We start from the raw sequence: 20,523 nt of genomic DNA, 5'->3' as shown, positions 1-20,523 counted from the left end.
CATACATGGTAGGCACATCCTATGTGGAGGGGACACTCAGGGCTTCTCATAGCAAGTACTGATGTCCCAGAGTCTACACAGACATGGAGCAATGTCATTATCACCTTTTGGGAAATAAAGATCTATGACCAGAATGTTTACTCGTCAGAATCTCTTCCAGTGCATTACATTTTTTTTTTAATGTTTTTATTTTTGAGAAAGAGAGAGAGCGAGTATGAGTGGGAGAGGGGCAGAGAGAGAGGGAGAAACAGAATCCAAAGCAGGCTCCAGGTTCTGAGATGTCAGCACAGAGCCCAACGCGGGGCTCAAACTTACAAGCCACGAGATCATGATCTGAGGCGAAGTCGGGTGCTCAACTGACTGAGCCACCCAGGTGCCCCCAGAATCTCTTCCAGTTTTAAAATGAGTCTCCGCTTCTTTATCTTTTAACATAGTCTTAAAAAAAAAAGATATATGTGATATGTTTATTAGTTGTTTATTTTTTGCAACAGGAAAAAGTAGTTAAAAGTGACATGTAGTTTTTTGGGGATACCTGGGTGGCTTAGCTGGGTAAGTGTCCAACTCTTGATCTCAACTCAGGTCATGATCTCATGGTTTGTGAGATCAAGCTCCTCGTTGGGCTCTGTGCTGACAGCATAGAGCCTGCTTAGGATTCTCTCTCCCTTTCTCTCTGTCCCTCCTCCACTCACACTCTATCTCAAAGTGAATAAATACACTTTTAAAAAGTTACATGTATTTTTTTTTAATTTACGACTTTAACCATTTTAAAATGTACAATTCAGTGGCATTAAGTATACTCACAATGTTACGCAACCATCGCCACTACAACTCCAGAATTTTCATCACCCCAAGAGAACGACACTGTGCCCGTTAAGCAGTCACTTTCCATTGCAAGGCACTGCAAATCCTTTCCTTGTGCAAGGCATCAACTAGTCTGCTTTCTGTCTCTTTGGATTCGCCTTTTCTGGTCATTTCATATAAATGGAGCCATTCAATAGGTGGCCTTTTGTAGAAGGCTTCTTTCACTTAATGTAATGTTCAAGGTTCATTCATGTTGTAGCTTGTGTCAATAGTACATTCCTTTTTGTGGCTGAATAATATTCCATTTAATGCATGTACAATATTTTCTTTATCCATTTATCAGTTGATGGACATTTGGCTGTTGTGAGTAGCACTGTTTTGAACATTCATGTATAAATATTTGTTTGAACACTGGTTTGTGATTTTTTTGAGTGAAATTACTGGGTCATGTGAGAACTCTGTGTTTAACTTTTTGAGGACTAGCCAAACTGATTTCTACTGTGTCTACCCTATTTGACATTCCCACCAGCAATGTGTGAGGGTTCCAGTTTCTCCACATCCTTACCAATAACTTACTACTTGTTTTTTTATTTTATCTAGCCATCCTGGGGTAGGAAGTGGTATCTCATTGTTGTTTTGATTTGCATTGGCCTAATGATTGGTGATGCTAGGGGTGCTTATTGGCCATGTTATTTATCTGCTTTCAACAAAGGTCCATTCAGACTCTTTGCCTATTAAAGAGGATCTAGGGATCCATGGTGGATAATTGCTAGGTTTAGTCATTATGTTTGTGGTTTTGTGATTTGGGCATAATTTCTGTGGTACTAGGTTTGGTAGGGTGTGTGTGTGTGTGTGTGTGTGTGTGTGTGTGTGTGTGTGCGCGCGCGCACGCGCGCCTGCATGGACACAAATGCTTGAGAAGATCTATATACCAGAATCCTTTGTGCTTAATGAGATAGATTTCAGCTTGGGTGACTGACCTCCAGAACTCCTTGGACCTACAGAAAGGTGCAACAGCAAATTCCATGAAGGGTTTAGGTCTTTAAGCATAAGCCTTTGGATCCTGGTTGTTCTCTTGAGGAGTAGTTGTTTCACTGAAATAAATTTCTTTTCCTTTTTTTTTTTCCATTTTCATGTGAACATCAAAAATGACATTAAAATGATTTTGCCCTCTGATTTTCATCTACATTAAAAAATAAAATTTCACTCAGACCTTTGCTCATCACTGCCCTTTGGAGACAGCTAACCTGAAACCATGCAATCTCAGTGGATGATACAGAATGAACAAGGAGGGGTTTATGAAAAGCCTCTGACTTTCAGTTCTTTTTAATTTTAACAGGTTTTGGGGAACTCTCAAATGTTCTGAAATATTTTTAGTTCAGGCTTTGTGATTGGCTCTATAGAGCGGCACTGAGTCCCTTTTGGGTCAGTTGGGACCCTTTCTGTCTTTCGTTGTATGAAACCAAGGTGGTGGAAAATCCCTACTGACATCTTCTTCCCTTCCCCAGTGTATTATGCAAGGATCTCCATACCTAGAAACTACCAGAACTACCTTTAGGGCTTCAAAAAATATAGTTTTCCTGGGCTTTGTTTGCACAGAATCCAAGACAACAGATGCGTCATAGGATTGGAAATCTGAATCTGACCACTGGGAGACAATGTGTGATGTGATTAAGTGATGGTGGGATCACGTGACGTGGTTTTGAATTCAGACACTACAGTAATTTCCTTGGCTATAGAATGTAATTCTGTTCCTCAGTTTCCTCAACTGTGAAAGAGAAATAATAACATGTGGAGCTCCGTAGGTTCTCACAGAGAACAAAACTGAGACCATGGGAACACGTGGACAGTCAGATGTAAAGTGCCATGGGAACACAATAATTGCTGATCCTGTCCAGTCACGGGCATGGCTTTGTTTCCAAAGCTCTGGTTTCTAATCCTGTGTTTGCCAGGGTTGATTCCAGCTATTCTGAGTTGCCTCTCGGGCTGTAAGAGAGGTGGAAGGGGTCTACTGTGAGAATTGCACTGAGAGACTTCTCCAGAAAAGTAGTATCATCTCTGCACACTCAATACGTCTTTGTTTGTACATCTTGATGTTCCATGCAGGGCAGTAGACACTTAGGGGTTAGGACATTAGACCACATCTTCAATTTCTGTTGGCTGCACAAGTAGATTGAGGTAGTTAGTCTCTGTGCCAGTGACCCCAGATAACCCTGATTTCCCTTTTAGCAACACAAATGGGTGTCATTTTGGAAAGTTGCCTACTTTTTAATTTGCCTAAGGCAACCAGAGTTCCTCTTTGGCAAATGATGGAAACCAATGGTAATAATAAGCATTAGAAGTTGCAGTCAGTGACCAGTTATATGTGGTCCTTTAAGGAAAAATGACGCAGGTAACAGAACGCATTGTCATATCCCCAGATCATCACGTTGACCTTGGAGTACATTCCTATGCTGCCAGACTCCACATGACTCTGAATCTTTCCCGATTAGGCCATCAAGATTTGGGGCCCAGTGGGGAGGTGCGTTTACTAGTGGATTTTACTGCAGACACTTAGCAAACCCAGTGACACTTAGTAGAGAATCTTACTAGCCAGGACTTACAAACCTCCCGCAAAGGTGGCCTGAACCCCGTGGTTGCAGTTGCTTTTTTGCTTTTGTTTTTCAGGAAAAGAAGATTTTCCAGATCCCTTGGATGCATGCGGCTAGACATGGGTGGGATGTGGAAAAAGATGCACCACTCTTTAGAAACTGGGCCATCCACACAGGTAGCAAACGCCCCGCATCATCTCTAGAGGCAGATGCTGTTGTCGGTTGTTGCTTACATGTCTTCTTTTTCTTTCTTTCTTCCTTTCTTTCTTTCTTTCTTTCTTTCTTTCTTTCTTTCTTTCTTTCTTTCTTTTTATTTATTCTCGAGAGAGAGACAGACAGAGACAGAGTATGCGTGGGGGAGGGTCAGAGAGAGAGGGAGACACAGAATCTGAAGCAGGCTCCAGGCTCCCGGCTGTCAGCACAGAGCCTGACGCGGGGCTCGAACTCCCAAACTGTGAGGTCATGACCTGAGCCAGAGTCGGACACTTAACCGACTGAGCCACCCAGGCACCCCGTTTTTCTTAAATTGAGGTATAGATTGACAAATAAAATTGTGAGACATTTAAGGCGTACAATGTGATGATTTGATGTATGCACTGTGAAAGGATTTCCCCCCCATCAAATTAATGAACCCACCCATCACTTCTCATATTTACCTTTAATTTTTGTTTTTGGTGAGAACATTGACATTCTATTCTCTTAGCAAATCTCGATTTTACAGTAATACAGTGTTAACCATCGTTTTGTGTTTTTTTTCTCACTGTACATATATGGCTTATGGCTTCGTGAAGATAGCTCTGAAAAGCTGGTGACGTGTCCCCAGGCACATCCAGGACACGTGGGGTACACACTTCATCATTCAGAAGTGATGCTGTGCCTGTGCTGGGGAAACTTAGTCCTTAAATTTCCTGTAAATGTGGGATTCTGACTATGGCTCACTAGGTGTGCACCAGGGGAATATAGAACTTATTTGTTCTGGCAGGTAAGCTTGAGTTGGATTTATCTGTCCAAAGGGTAGTCAAGGATATATTTATTTATTAAAGTTTATTTATTTATTGTGAGAGAGAAAGAGCGAGGAAAGGGCATAGAGAGAGAGAGAGGGAGGGAGGGAGGAAGGGAGGGAGGGAGAGAGAGAATCCCAAGCAGACTCCATGCTTTCAGAACAGAGCCCGACGTGGGGCTCAGTCCCATGAACCATGAGATCGTGACCTGGGCCGAAATCAAGAGTTGGACATTTTATAACAAAATTTCAGTAGGGAGCTATTTACAGGAATTGGCTTTCTGATTAATATTTGAGTCAGATGAAAAAGAGACACTCCAGTTATCTGGGTTTGTTGGCCTCCTGGCCTTCCAGCCTTCTCTGTTACGTACCTTGATTCTCCTTTGTTCTACCGTTATGAGGGTTTTCTCAAGCTGTTTGGTAGAGCCAGAGTGAGCAGTTTGTCCCAGTTTTCCCAGAACTGTCCAGATTTTAAAACAAGAATTCTCACATCCCAGGAATTCAGTCCCAGTCCCAGGCAAACTAGGATGGTTGGCTGCTGTAAGTAGAGCCTGGAATTAAAAGGGTTCTCTGCACTACCTAGCCAGCATTCCTGTGTTTCCAGGCATTTTTACTCTATATTTTCCCCCTCTTTTTCTTTTTTTTTAATAATTTTTTTTAATATTTATTTTTGAGAGGGGTGGGGAGGGCAGAGAGACAGAGACAGAATCCTTAGCAGGCTCCAGGCTCTGCGCTGTCCGCACAGAACCCGACGCGGGGCTCGAACTCACAAACCATGAGATCATGACCTGAGCTGAAGTCGGGCGCTCAACCGACTGAGTCACCCAGGCACCCCTTCCCCTCTTTTTCTTAACCTTCATTCTTTTGGCTCTTTTGTTAGGAAAGCATCAACCAGGAGTAGATAAACCTGATCCAAAAACATGGAAGGCGAATTTTCGATGTGCCATGAACTCCTTGCCTGACATTGAAGAAGTCAAGGATAAAAGTATAAAGAAAGGAAACAATGCCTTCAGAGTATACCGGATGTTGCCGTTATCTGAAAGACCTTCTAAGAAAGGTAGATAAAGAAATTTACTGATGAAAACCGTGATCACTGAGTATATATTGTAGTACCCTTGTGATTTCGTTATTTCCACATCCGTAGTCACTCCAAGGATGGAACAGTAGTTCACACTGTGGATGATGGTCCTGCCTTTACCTGGCTGGGGAAAGTGACCGTCCGGTCACCAAAGACAGTCAAAGAAACATTTGGAATTTTCACCACGTATAGATTAAAACATGTACAGGTTCAGTGAGAGTTTCAGAAAGAATTGAGGGGAAATGTCTTCTCTGTACGTTCTTCACGAGTTAATTCAAAACTATTCTATTTGTTGCCACAGGAAAGAAACCAAAGACAGAAAAAGAAGACAGAGTGAAGCACATCAAGGTAATCTTTGGTTGTTCAGAGAGAAAGCCAAAGTTGTGACCGTATTAATGATTCCTATTCTGTCTCATGAAAACAAGTCATGGGATCTCTGTGAAGTATTTAACCTTTCTTCTTTGGCTGTCGTGTTTTATGTGCTTTTCATGTATCCTCTTTGGCATGTCCCCTCGTGTAGACTCCAGCACGCATATCCCCTGCTTAATGCAATTCCACTGAGCAGTTTATGAATGAAGTCACAAATTCACACTGAGCTGGACTCCAGCCTCCATCTGGTCCCCAAGACTGTTGCCAGCTGGTCACTTAGTTTCAGCTGAGCTCCAGCAACCAGCTACTATCTGATCACATGAAGTATATTTTTAGGCTATTAAATATATGTAATGTATATTAAGTTTTATACACTTATATTAAAATGTAGCATCTATACATTATGTGTATATTCCATGACAGGCCGTTAAGTTGGGGGCACAGTGGCCCGTTGGAACACCCTGTTAGTGTGGTTCTCAGGAGATTCTTTCTGCAACCGCCCCCCGCCCAGAACTACTTCTCAGGACTCCCAGGGGTTTTCCATAGGGGTGTGTTTGTGTGTGTGAGCTTTTCAGTAGGCTGTGTAGTCTGGAATCCCCTGTGGCCTGAGGATCTTTGTGCCTAGATTGCGTAGCTCTTGTTAAATAGCCAGAGAAGAGCCAGATGTCCCCGGAAAATGGAGGATGAGTTTCAGTGGACAAGCAAAGAGCAGACACTACATTCCCAGGCCTATAGACCATCGAAGAGAAGATTGTCTTAGGGTTCACTGCACTCCGTTTGCAGGTAGAGAAACTGAGGCTAGAGGGAGTAGAGTGACGTGGGCCCAAAGGCTGTGTAGGTCATGTGGCCAAAGTCACATGGTCATTTAGAACTGACCTTAAAGGTGATGCCAAGTATTCTGATTCCTAACCCAGAATCACTGTCAAAGAAAAAATCCAGAGTGTCCAGACAGCACGATGTTTAAAAGCAAGCCAGTTAGTAAAATAGAAAGAACAAGAAAACAAGACAATTTACTTCTGCTATAAAGTTAATCTTGTGAAGATAGATGGACTTTGAGGGGAAGCTGAGATAAACTGTTAAAGTGTTGGACATACTCACCTTCCATTCACAGTGGAAAACAAACATTTTAGGCAGTGTATGTTAGGCAACCTCCAGTTTCACTCTAAATATTTTTACTTTATGACTTATTTTGAATACAGAGTGGTACTAAGACCTAATTTTGTTTTAACTTAAAAAAATTTTTTTTAAACATTTAATTCATTTTTTTTTTCAACGGTTTTTTTTTTTATTTATTTTTGGGACAGAGAGAGACAGAGCATGAATGGGGGAGGGGCAGAGAGAGAGGGAGACACAGAATCGGAAACAGGCTCCAGGCTCTGAGCCATCAGCCCAGAGCCTGACGCGGGGCTCGAACTCACGGACTGCGAGATCGTGACCTGGCTGAAGTCGGACGCTTAACCGACTGCGCCACCCAGGCGCCCCTACATTTAATTCATTTTTTGAGAGACGGACAGAGCATGAGCAGGGGAGGGGCAGAGAGCAAGGGAGACGCAGAATCCGAAGCAGGCTCCAGGCTCTGAGAGGTCAGCACAGAGCCTGATACGGGGCTTGAACTCACGGACCGCAAGATCATGACCTGAGCCGAAGTTGGAAGCTTAACTGACTGAACCACCCAGGTGCCCCAGTTTTAACTATGTATTGTAGAAAATGTTTATGCACACAGGAAGGAGACAACTGAGTAAAATTTACTCTGCAACCATCACCCTAATTTCCACATTAATCAGCTCATGGCCCTTTAATTTCAGTCATGGCCCCATTGCTTTCCTCCCCATCCCATATGAAATTGCAGATTTCAGGCAACCAGTTTTTTAAAGGTTTATTTTTGAAAGAGAGAGTGCAAGTGGGGGAGGGACAGAGAGAAAGGGGGACAGAGGATCCAGAGTGGGCTCCGTGCTGACAGCAGTGAACCTGATATGTAGCTCGAACTCATGAACGGTGAGATCACGACCTGAGCTAAAGTCGGATGCTCAACCGACTGAGCCACCCCGGTGCCCCATAGATAGCCATTTTTGATTCCCAAAAACCATTTTATGTGGTTCAGCTCGCTATTCTGAAGCAAAATCCACATCATATCATTTTCCCCCCATAACTATTTCAGGATATACTTTCTAAATATGGGCACTCTTTAAAAATTGTTATCAACACAGTATCATTATTGCATCTGAAAAATTAACAGTAATTCCTCAAGCGCATCAAATATCTGGTGAGTGTTCAGATTCCCAGTTGTTTTGTAAATGATGTAATTTTTGTACAGTCTGTTTACTTGAATTAGAATCCGTATACAGTTCACACACTGTGGTTGGCGGGTATGTCTTACAAGTGTTTTTTAACATATAGATCTTCCTTAACATCAACTTTAAAAAAATTTATTTTTCCTTCCAGTTGAAAAAAACCTAGTCATTAGTTTTAAGTTTCCCGGAGTTTGGATTTTTTTTTTTTTTTAGGGCCTACATTTTAATTAATGTTGTTGAGTCAGAAAAGTTGAACTTCCCCACAAATATGTGAGTTTGAAGAATTTGCTTCATCTTAGGTATGACTGTCATATCTTCACTGTTTTTGTAGCATCTAGCTCAGTGCCTGGTAGGGAACAGATACTTAATACATATTTGATCACTAAATAGATGCACAAATAAATATAAGGTGTGAGGTGGGAGCAGGGGGGTTTACATTGCAACGCAGATTTAATTTCAAAATCTCTGTTAATAGACAATAAGAAGGGAGTAACAGATGTTCACTTTCAATAAACCTTGCTCAAACATACCTACCATACTCCATCGAAAAACAGACGCCAGCGATTATATGATACGCCATTATCTTAGGTATGTCCAAGCAAGAAAAACTGCTTGCAGTGAAACCATGGCCCACAATTGATTACCAGGCAATCCTATTTTAGGGCTGTGGAGATGCGCTTCTTAGAATTGATGACCCTTGCTGTTCTCATCAGAGAAGACGTCTTCAGTCACGTCAGCAATGGCGGTATCTTCCATATGGCCGCTCAGTTGTGGAAGGGACGGCCCCAGGCGAGGTGTGGCCATAGTGGTCCAGGGGAGCGAGAAAGAGCTTTCCTCTTACGTGCAGCTGTGTAGGTGAGGTTCTATCCCAGCCAAGTGCATATTGCGCAATCTTCCACTGATGACGGTATGGCTAATACCTGAGACTTGTCCCTCAGACAGACCTTGTTCCTTCAGCAGAAGGCAGGCGATTCATCAGCTGTAAGCACAGCCTACCTTTTGAACTTAAATCTGCTTGCGCCTGTCCCACAGTGTAGCAGCAGAGTATAGATAAGGCCAGTAACCTTCCCAAGTTCTGTGGCTCATGACTGCCAAAGCCAGTGTGTTTCCTGAAACGTTTGTGTAGATTGTTTCTGAAGTTAGCTCTCCAGGTTGCCTGGAATCGTACAGTTCAAGGGCTTTATCCTTACTGAGCTGTTAATATGTTACTTTTGTCACAGTGCCTGAGCTCTGAGTTAATGTGTCCTGTGCAATGTGCACCTGGGTAGGCCAGATAGGTTTCTTGCACAGAGAAAGTTTGCCTTGTGTCTAGTAACCGGGTAGGAGAATTTGCTATTGAGACAGGCTCCTTCCCGTCTTCATTGAGTTCAAGTTGAAGTCTTAACTAGTAAATGATGTTTCGAACGTGTGGGCTAAGTGTCAGCATTTTTCTTGGGTAGGTCAGGCAGTTTCTGTCCTTGCTCTGTGTTCCCTCAGCCAGGAGCTTCCCTGACACTGGGAAACTGAGGCCCATCGGCTACGCAGTAGGTGCAGAAACTCTGCCTCGATGTTCCTCAATGTTCTCTTTGTGAATGTGTATGCTCTGAGCTCAGTGGACCATGTTTTACTGGAACCAGGCCTTGCCTGAGTGGAGGTAACCATCTAAGGAAGTAAGACTGAGACACACAATAGTGAGCAATACTGTGTTGTGCATCCTCAGTGCGTATATGCGTTTCAAAAACATCACAAGGCCAAGATCAATAAGGAGAGAAGTGGATAAACAGAGGGGTGGTAGCTGACATTTTAGAGCCAGGTTCTACCAAGTTCTGAGCTCTAGTTATTATGTCATTGAGCTCTCCCTGTGATGGGCAGGTTATGAGGAAATGGAAGCACAGGGGGGTGAGTAATTGCCCTAAGGTAGCACGGCTTTTGAAACTGGGATTTGAATCCGGGTCACTCTAGCTTTGGAACCCACACTCTTTCACCACACCTGGTGCCTCTTGGCCTTTCAGAAGCTGTGGGACCCGAGCCAGGCTTTGGGGCAGGGATCAAATAAAATGGTCGTTAATCCCTGGCACCAGGAGCATCAAATGAAGGCCGGGAAGTTAGAGTTGCTGTTTGGTCTTCCCTGGATGAGTCAGGAAACTGGCTTAATTAGAGCAGGAGTCTGTGTGAGGCAACAGTGGGAAACAAAGACTGTGGGTGAGGAGGATTAGAAATTAATACTTCCTGCCTCACTGGATTGTTTGCAGATGAAACAGACATGCTTTGAAACTGTAAAGTGCTTCCAGATCAAAGCATTGGTGCTATGATGGGAACTATATTTGAGGAGGTTCCTCTAAAGCCACTTGGTCAAGACCAGGCCTGGTCTGTATTAGTTCTGACTGCAGACCTCTGGGTAGAAGTTACAGAAAAGCAGGTATTTGGTTTTTATTAAAAACATTTTTTCTAATGTTTATTTATTTTGAGAGACACAGCGCAAGTGAGGGAGGGGCAGAGAGAGGAGATGCAGAATCCGAAGCAGGCTCCAGGCTCTGAGCTGTCAGCACAGAGCCCGACGCGGGGCTCGAACTCACGAACCGCGAGATCACGAGCTGAGCTGAAGTCAGACACTTTAACTGACTGAGCCACCTAGGTGCCCCTGTTTTTAGCACAACTTTCTTTCTTTATTTTTTTAAATTTATTTACTTATTTTTGTGAGAGAGACAGAGAGAGCGAGTGGGGGAGGGCAGCAAGAGGGAGAGGGAGAATCCCAAGCAGGCTCCTCGCTGTCAGCACGGAGCCCGATGTTGGGCTCGAACTCACAAACCGTTGTTAGATCCTGACCTGAGCCAAGACCGAGAGTCGGATGCTTAACCAAGTGAGCCACCCAGGCACCCCTAGCACAACTTTCTAACTGAGCTGTTGGCTCTAACGGTGACTTGAGCTGGATTAAAAACAACATGCTCCCTTGTCACTGTCCGAAGACCACCTGGCAGGCTGCTCCTGGAGCGATCCCTTCCTTGGTCGGAAGAGGTCTTCAGTTTTTAAACCTTAATCAGGTGAAAACACAGGCTGACAACCCACTCGAACAGGTAATGAGAGCTGCCCTGGATGGAGCAGGGGAGAGGGCTTGCCCCAGGTGCCTCCTCCCACTCTTGATAGCTCTCGAGGGTACCGCTCAGAGCACAGTGCCAAGGCTGGGGGGTTGAATAACCTCTCTGGATGATGTTGTGCAACAAGGCATGGTTGAACTCCTGGGGTAAGATCAGAGCACGATGGAGTTGATATTTGGGAGTAGGAAGGAACGGAGGAGAGGAGACCACACTGGGCAAGTGTAGATGAAGGTGGTGGCAGTTGGAACGGAGAGGAGGAGAGTTTGGACGGGAGGTAGAGGGTGAAGACAGGAGTGGATCAAAGAGGAGACCCTGAGTCCAGACCCTGAGTCCAGTCCTGTCTGTCTTCCCTTATTAAGACAGAAGGGAATGTTGGGAGTGGAGCATGTTTTATGGAGAAGAGGGTGAGTTTAACTTGGGACGCGTTGAATTTGAGATGACAGAGACCCCTCTGCAGCCAGTGTCACATAGAAAAGTCGGATCTAGCAGGCCCCAGAGCTCAGGTAAGCGTGGGTGCGCAGGAGTGTGGTCATGTACTCAAGAACGACACTGGAGGCCTTGACAACAGATGTCTTCTCCAAGGAGGAGCTGTATGAGATGAAAGCAGAAACCCAAGGACAAGACGAAGAGAAAAGGGAGCCAAGGAGAGAAGTCAAAGGGAGGTTGCGTTGAGAGCAGGAAGAGAATGAAATTCTTGGGAAGTCCTAGTTCTAGGGAAGGAAGGAAGGTGTCGTAGGACTGCGTGGGAGGCGTCAACCTGTTTATTAGAGTCCCTGCTCTTAGCGGCTTCATGGTGTGGAGTGTGGAGTCCCGTGGGCATTTATGGAGCCCAGCCATCAACCTGAAATTTTAGTTAGTAGAGAGATCCAGAGATGTCCTTCAATGTGGCGTCAAGGAGACAGGCTTTGCACAGATGAATTCGGGCATTTCTGGCAGTAGGGGGCTGGATTGCCCATGGAAATGGTCATACGGCCATTGTATTTGGCCTCGAGGAGAGGGATGTCTGGACAAGGGGCTGTGGCACAGGAATGAGATGGAACTGGCTTGGAGCCGAGGGCTGAGTGCCCCTTGCTGGCCTCTGACTCGGTCCATCCCCAAACCCCTCCAGCAAGTACAGCTTTTGAGACCAACCAAAGATATGTTACTTTAGAGGTCTAAAGAGGACAGCCCCTGCCCTTGCATTCTCTCTTGTGCCAGTTTGCTTTTGCCTAAAATCCCTTTCAACTGCAGACCAAACTTTAGATTCTATACTGAGAAAAAAGGTTCTTGGGCATAAATATTTGGCAGAGTGAATGCACCATGGAGGGGTCTGAACCTAAGCCTAATCTTTGATTTTCTTTGGGGCAGGTTGGAAACCAAAACTAGCTGATTCACAGGACAGCCTATCTCTAAACTAAGAAAGGGAACTGAAAGAGGAGGCTGGTTCAGGATTAATCTGGTCCTGAGATGGTACAGCAAGGCAGGGGACAGGGCAGGCATGGGGCACCATATGGGACCAGGAGATGCTGGACAAAGACCTCTATGCACGTGTTCCATAGAGAACTGTGCACCCCCTTGCTTAGTTTGACTTCTTTGCTTTTTAAAAAAAATTTGTTAATGTTTGTTTATTTCCGAGACAGAGCGAGAGAGCGTGAGCCAGGGAAAGGCAGAGAGAGAGAGAGGGAGACACAGAATCTGAAGCAGGTTCCGGGCTCTGAGCTGTCAGCACAGAGCCGGATGCAGGGCTTGAACTCACAGACCATGAGATCGTGACATCACTGAGCTGAAGTGAGAGGCTTAACTGAGTGAGCCACGCAGATGCCTCCCCCCGCCCCCCGCCTTTTTAAAAGTATATAGTTTAGGTTTGACTAAGTACAGTGAAGATCCTTTTGTTTTGCGCCCTGCGTGGAGACCTTCCGGACAGGCGCTGGCTACATCTCGCTCTACAGTGTACTCTTACTGTCCTTCCAGAGTGATGATACCAGCGACGTGGTTTGCGCTGAAGATTTCAAAAGCAACAGGGCATTCCTGAAGTAGGATGTTCGAAATAGTCTGACTCATCTCCGTTGGAAGAGCGTGCTGTTTGTTGCGTTAGAGACGTAGCGCGGGACACAGGGTAGGGATGGGGCGGAAAGTAACACAGTGTTGAAAATACTTCTGTCTGAATCTCTGTGGGGATTAGCGCAGGGTTGATTAAGACAGAAAGCTCCTGGAATAGGATCATGTTGCGTGACCAAAGACGGAGTTCGGTTCTTGTATCTCCTTAGGCTAAAAGTAGTGTGATCTTGGAAAATTAATTTAGTCTCTGAGTCATAGTTTTCTCAAGTGTAAAGTTGATAGAAGTATCACTTGCCACTAATTAAACTGTAGATCATGCGAAGCACTTGAGAGGTCTTCAGCTGAGATCAGAATAATTTAGGTCTTTAAATCTATGCACGTCTGGCTGCCTCATTACTTTTATAAGCAACCTAGAAGCAGAGTGAGTAAAAAATAACTTGACAACCTAAGAGAGCCATAAAGATTAGCACTTCCTTTCCTAGTTCCTTAAGATGTTCTGCACATAGTTCCTTTTGGGCAATTGCGGAAGAATGGATAGCGGGGCGTGACCAGGGAGGGAGATGTGGAAAGGGGGCCGCCGAGAAAGCAGCGAGAGAGGCAGGTGGCGTCAGAAGGTGGGGGATTAACACCAGACGGTCACATTGTCAGGAGGGATAGTGCGTTCCCCCCCTGTTGGATGTCGGAGTGTGGGGTTGAGGGACGGGACTTAAGGACAGGTCATTGCAGTCGCGAGCAGTTGTATTGGTGATCTTGAATAATAGAAAGCATTTATTTGATGCTAAGTGCTAGGGGCATATTTGTCTCATTTAATCTTTACATCATCCCTGGGACATGGGTCCCTTATTGTCCTCAGCTTACAGCTGTCTACAGTGCCCTAGAAGAGGCTTGAAGAGGGTTAAATGAGGTCCTGCATCCAGTACAAGGTGGAGGAACCAGGCTTCGAGCCCAGGTCCGTGTGACCGCAAAGCCTGACAGACAACAGGCGTGTCCTCCCGGCCCCACAGGAGCCGGGAGCTTGAGCCCGAGGCTGGGGTGGTGGCCCCACCCCAGGCTCTAACAAGGGTACGGGTGAGGAGGCCACGGTGGGAAAGGCAGACACCTGTTCAGGAGTTTGGCAGTAAAGGAAGAGAAACGATGGAGACTCGTGTCACCGGCAAGCGAGTGTTCCCCAGAACGGGCAGAGTTCCTATTTGGACTTGTACAAAGGGGGAGATGCAAGGCGCTGCAGGAGAAAGGGAGAAAGGGGTAAGACTGTGCCAGGGGGGACTATCCTGGGCCCTTCTCCTGTTTGCCCTTTGGGGCCTCTTGTCGGCCGTGCAGTGTGGAAGTTTATTAGGACTGAGCTACGTGGTGAGGTGGTGCCTTCGAGGTTAGAGTGAGTTACCATGGTGGGAGTCTGCCAGGTGGGGTCATAAAGGAAGAGGTTAATTTCTTCCTCCTTCCCTAAGACTTTTGGGGAGGGGGTGTTCATCCCTGATTCCAGGTAGCCTGTAAATACATGGGTAAGACTAGTCGGCATGCCTTGGAGGTGCCACCACTCTGGATTTTTCAAAGCACAGGCATGTCTATCTCTGATGACCTTCTGCTCCCGTCTTGTGTTCTTTCTGCCCCACTCTTCGTTCTGGTTTCCCAAAGGGGTTGTCCTGTGTGGCTTTTTTTTTGTCTGGCTCAATTGATCATAGATGCAAATGCAACCTGACCTTGAGGAAAAGCTGTCTCATCAAAATGCTGAAAGTCCATAGGTACCTCAGCACTGGCTCCCCCAAAGTTGGTTGGCTTTCTCAGAGGTCGGAGGGCTCCGGTGGGCTTGAATAAAGCAGAATGGAGAGCTACACTAAGGAAAAGGAAATTTGTTGCATTGTTTCAATAGCATGAACAAGCAGCCTCTCGGGCGGCCCAGGACATTCACGCACTCGAAAGGCATTTACGTGTAAGCCCTAGGCGTGGGGTTGCCCCACTGGACTCCCGTGGCGGGGAGGAAGCCTTCCACTTGGTCTGGCCCGTGTTGTCCGCCACCGGCCCAGAGCAGGGTGCTCAGGTGACCAGGGCCCAGGGCAAACCTTACCTGAGGAGAAGTCGTTCACAGAGTCCCCTGGGTTCCTGTTCTTGGCGCAATGGTTGAGGCGGACCTTTTCCTCAGAAATAATTGTAGAAGACGTGGCATGATTCCTCCCCTTAGAAAGCCAGGAGTTGGCCCTCTTGAGCACCCCGTCTCTCAGAGAAGGAAGATCTGGCAGCTAGGCACATAGTTACGCAGCCCTGCTCAACCCCCAAACCGTCCTCTACAGGTGTAAGCATCTCATAAACGCAAACCAGCTTGCTGGGACCCTTTCCTAGAAGGAAAAGAAGAGAAGTCCGTACGTGGTAGGTCTAGTCTATGCAGAAACATGCTTCTTTAGCCTCAGGCTGATTTAAATGAGCAGGGAACGCGTTCAGGAGACGAACATGACCCTAGCGTTAAAGAAAGTAGACAGAGGGTAGAGTTGAAGCTAAGAAAAAGGAGGGAAAAGGAAGTGTTCTCAATTCTTTTTTCTTTTCTTCTTCCTAGCAAGAACCAGTTGAGTCATCTTTGGGGCTTAGTAATGGAGTAAGTGATCTTTCTCCTGAGTATGCCGTCCTGACTTCAGCTATAAAAAATGAAGTGGATAGTACGGTGAACATCATAGGTAAACTGTTTTGACATCTCATTTTTCATACACACAAGCAGCCCCCCGGGGTCTGAAGTTTGTAAAACGTGATTTGAAATAACATAGTCAGGGGGAGGAGGTCTTGGAACCATCTGAAAACGCAAAGTTCCAGCCGCTAGATTTCAGGGCTGAAAAAGAAAGACCTCTGAGGTCAGATAAAGGAGCTTGCGATGGGTCAGCCTCAAGAGTGACTTCCCCGGAGAGTCCGGTAGGTGAAATGGGGTTTTTTTTTTTTCTCCCAGTGGCTCACGACCGGCAGTTCTCCGTCTTTCAGTAAGCGGTCACGTGGGCAAAAGTGTTATTCATTTAACTTGGGACCCAGGAGAGGGAGGACTGTCCTCGTGGGTCCTCTCTGCCCCTGCTCCCTGGCATACCTCCCATACAAGCGGTGCTCGTTCTTACAAATGAAGGAACTGAGGCACAGAGACCTTTTGCCAGAGGGCACACTTTGGTTCCTCAAAGATTCTTGAGCGCCTTCTGTATACCAGACTCCGAGCTAGAAATAGGTTGGGGGGCAGGACAGTCTCTGTGGAAGGACAGTCAGTCACCACACAGTGCCACAGATATCTACGGCGCTCGCATTTGAGAAGAATGCTGCAAAGAAAAGAACAAGAGGGAATATCCGGGGCCGGATCTAGATTGGGGGCTTCGTGAAGGAGTGACATTTCCCTTGCAGTGGGTGGGTGAGGAGGGGCTGCGTGGGGCGGGCCCCAGAACTGTGGGACACGGACCTCCGTGTAGGAGCCCACTTGGAGGACTAGGAGGAAATCCAGAGGGGCCGAACGCCCCCTCCCCATCAGAGGGGGACACAGGGTAGGCTCCTGGGGGCCTGTGCAGGCCATGGGAAGGACTCTGGATCTTATTCCCAAACTGCCAGAGGGTATGTTTCAAAAAATACGTATTTTTAAATTTTTATTATTTTATTTAATTTAGAAAAAAATTTTTAATGTTTATTTATTTTTGAGAGAGAGACAAAGTGCGAGTGGGGGAGGGGCACAGAGCGAGGGAGACACAGAATCTGAAGCAGGCTCCAGGCTCCGCGCTGTCAGCACAGAGCCCGATGCGGGGCTCGAACCCACGAACTGTGAGATCATGACCTGAACTGAAACCAGGAGTCGGACACCTAACCGATTGAGCCACCCAGGCACCCCAAATATATATATATATATTTTTTTTTCAACGTTTTTTTTTTTTTTTATTTTTGGGACAGAGAGAGACAGAGCATGAACGGGGGAGGGGCAGAGAGAGAGGGAGACACAGAATCGGAAACAGGCTCCAGGCTCTGAGCCATCAGCCCAGAGCCTGACGCGGGCTCGAACTCACGGACCGCGAGATCGTGACCTGGCTGAAGTCGGACGCTTAACCGACTGCGCCACCCAGGTGCCCCTATATATATATATTTTTATATTGAAGTATAACAGACAGTAAAGTGCACAACCGTTTTACATACACCTGCAATGTAAACACCACTCCTTGGAGGGTTTTCGGCAGGAGGGTGACCATTGTGAATTTCATCTCAACCAAGTCCCACTGGGCCACTGCACTGAGTGGATGGTGGGGGTTCTGTGCAGGAGTGGAGGCCCGTGACCTTGTCTTCCAGCTCCAGCCCCAGAATCCACAACCAGGCTTTGCCCTCAGGCGCCTTTGGGTCCCTTAAACCCTTCCCTATTTTGTAGCCTGTCAGGGCTTCTGATGCCCGTGAGAACCAGTGAGATCACGCAGAACTATGAGAGCAAACCTCCTGTCCAGGTACCTTCGTTTCTGGATCCTTGGCTGAGTACTGATGGGAGGCTACGGATGGATGCTGTAAATGTCACTCGCCCCTCCTTCCCCCTGGGTTCTGGCGACTGGGAAGTAGGATGATGTATGCAGGGACTCCCCTGAACGCTGCGGGCTTTGGCAGAGTGCAGTGTGAAGGAAGGACGGGAGCATATGTTGCAAGCTCGCTGTATCAGGGCAGATAATGGCCCTGCCTGCCAGGCTTCCCTTCCTCGGCAGGCAGGCGGTCTCTGGAAAGCCTTCCCCATTGAGCCCTTTAAAAAGAAACAGCAACAACAAGCTAATTTGCCAAGACTCCAGGCACTTTTTCTTAAGATTCAACTATTTCCAGGGAGCTGGTGGGTTTTGCTCTACCCTTCATTTATGCGGTGAATTCAGCCTCAGATAAAATGGCAAACAGAAGCCAGAGTGGTATCAGAGGGGTTTTTCTGGCCTTTTTTTTCCCCCCTTAAACATTTGGTTGAGTCTTTGGCATGTAAATTCTCTGTCAGGTTGATTGTTCTTTGCCCTTTCGGTAGGATTAGTGCTCTAGGGGCTGGTGCTAATTTAATGAGTCATTACTTCCTTACTTCCGGGCAAAGACTGGAGGCCCGGCTTGGTGTAGAACTTGATTACATGAGTCTCTTCCTTGGCCTAATAATAAAATAATAATGGACGCAATAAAAGGAGTTTGAATATCTTTAATCCGTTGGTGGCCCTCACAACGGTGTATAATAATATACCAAGTGGGTCCATACAAGCATTTTAAAGGAATGGGTGATTGGTGATCCTTGTTAACAGTAGCTCTGTCTCCAGTTTTAAACCCTTCACAGATTTTTTTTGGTCTCCACTGCCACGTATCATTAATTAGCCATTCCCAGCCTGTGTGACTTGTGGACGGAGGTGAGAGACACAGGGATTCTGATTCCGAGGCCACTGTGGAATTTGAGAGACTCGGTTTCTCTTAACCTTTTAAAAACGCTTTATTGAAAACTGACACCCGTTTCTCGCGTTCAGTTCATTTGTTTCTAAACCCGGGGTTCATTCCAGTTTTGCGTTTAGGCACCAAGAGGAAAACTTCCAGATGTTTTCATTCTACTTTTATAAGCATTGTGTTGATAGGGTTAAAATTGGGAACTGAAATAAATACTTGATATGAGAGCAATTTTTTACACTGTCTGTAAGCTCTTAGGTAGGAAATAGATTGAAAATCAATACGTCAAGTCAGTGGAGGCCAGCCACCCAGGACATTTTTATTCCAGACAGGGTAGAGGTTATTGTAAGTGAATCCAGTTCAGTGTGGAGAAGGAGAAACGGGGAACGGACCGTGGCCCGGACGCAGGGACTCTTGCTTGATTGCTGTTCTGTGTGACTTTTATTGTTGCCAGAGATGATAGTGGTTAGTCACACGCAGGCTTACAGGCACACGCACACTTGTGGCCATCGGCGGGCTGGGTCCTGGGCTTGCCTTCTTGTCCATAACTGCTGAATGCACTTTCAGATGTGCCTAGTGGTGCACAGCAAAAGGGAGCACAGTGTCTCAATACTTAAGATTTGTCTTTTTACTTATTTATTTTTTTGAGGGAAAGAGGGAGCAATTGGGGGGCGGGGGGCGGGGTGGAGACACACACACACACACACACACACACACACACACACACACACACACACGGCAGAATCCGAAGCAGGCTCCACGCCAACAGGCTGACGGCAGGGAGCCCGATGTGGGGCTCGAGCTCACCAACTGTGAGATCATGATCTGAGCTGAAGTCAGACGCTCAACCGACCGAGCCACCCAGGCACCCCGGGATTTGTCTTTTAATGTTCCATCTCTCCTGTCTGATTAAACACACAGGTTAGCGTATAAGATAGCCCAAAGACCCACCCCTGCTTTCCTTTTAAGGAGTGGGGGGGAGAAAACTCCCTTATTTTTATTTTTACTTTTCTTTAGCATTGAATTCTGTCTTGTGGGGTGGGGGAGGGGGGGAGGACTTCTGTTTTTAGGAAGCGGAAGACGCCAGCAACATGTTGAATTGTTCTGACAATACCCCCTGGCATCTTGCCCAGGTTAGCAGCGCTTTTGCTGAGCCGTATTGAAATCATCTCCGGGCCAGTGTAAAAAGTTTGCAGGTGCGGACATTCTGTCTGACTTGCCCAGGCAGTGCTTTACAACCCCATTGTGTTTCTTGATAAAAGGTAACCCCACCCTTCAATAAAGCAAAGATTGCTGTGTAACAGAGGAGGCTATTCATTGCTCCAAAGTAAATCGAGCAACCCTTAGTAGTCACGAATAACAATTAGGAAACAATGTAATTTGAATTTTGTCTGGATTTTGTCTGCCCAAATGCACCTTATGGGATGTATGTACTTCTCTTGGTAATTGCTTCCAAATTTGACTGGCTTTGGAAGCAAAGCTTGGTAGCTCTTTCGGACAAGCTTAGGAGCTCAGGTATCACCAGGAAGGACCTGCATTGGAAGAGAACAGATTCGCGACGTGGGTCCCCACGAGGACCTCATGGTTATGACTCAAGGTTGGCAGCCTCTGGCACCAGAATTCCTAATGCTTTGAGGTTGACCAAAGGTGGTGCTAGGCTGTAGAATTATGTCTTCATCTTTTCCCAGCTCCTTTGCTCACCCTTCTTTTGTTTGCTGTTTTTCCTGGTGCTTAACATGTAAAAAAAAAAAAAACAAAAAACTTCATCAACAAGATAAATAATAGCTTGAGGTGGCTCTGTATTTTTTTTCATATTTTTTAAAGTTTATTTATTCATATAGAGAGGGAGAGAGAGAGAGACAGAGAGAGAGTGCAAGAGGGGAAGGGGCAGAGAGAGGGAGAG

At 46.1% G+C, this 20,523-nt stretch overlaps 1 protein-coding gene across 7 annotated transcripts in view; it reads left to right on the top strand.

Annotated features, from left to right (window-relative positions):
- Window positions 1-20,523, top strand: part of IRF2 (interferon regulatory factor 2) — a 92,663-nt gene that overhangs the window by 54,153 nt on the left and 17,987 nt on the right. For all 7 annotated transcript variants that reach the window (XM_086703177.1, XM_025933125.2, XM_086703176.1 and 4 more), the window contains 4 exons: window positions 3,469-3,568; window positions 5,273-5,449; window positions 5,772-5,818; window positions 15,790-15,907. In XM_086703177.1, the coding sequence (XP_086559303.1) occupies window positions 3,469-3,568; window positions 5,273-5,449; window positions 5,772-5,818; window positions 15,790-15,907 (442 nt within the window). The remainder of the gene's footprint in view (window positions 1-3,468; window positions 3,569-5,272; window positions 5,450-5,771; window positions 5,819-15,789; window positions 15,908-20,523) is intronic.

The sequence above is a fragment of the Puma concolor genome, chromosome B1 (assembly GCF_028749965.1).
Source record: "Puma concolor isolate L17-30 chromosome B1, mPumCon1.1.hap2, whole genome shotgun sequence".
In the NCBI taxonomy this organism is placed as follows: domain Eukaryota; kingdom Metazoa; phylum Chordata; class Mammalia; order Carnivora; family Felidae; genus Puma; species Puma concolor.
The sequence above is the reverse complement of the archived record's forward strand: the minus strand, read 5'-3'. Positions and strand labels throughout refer to the sequence as shown.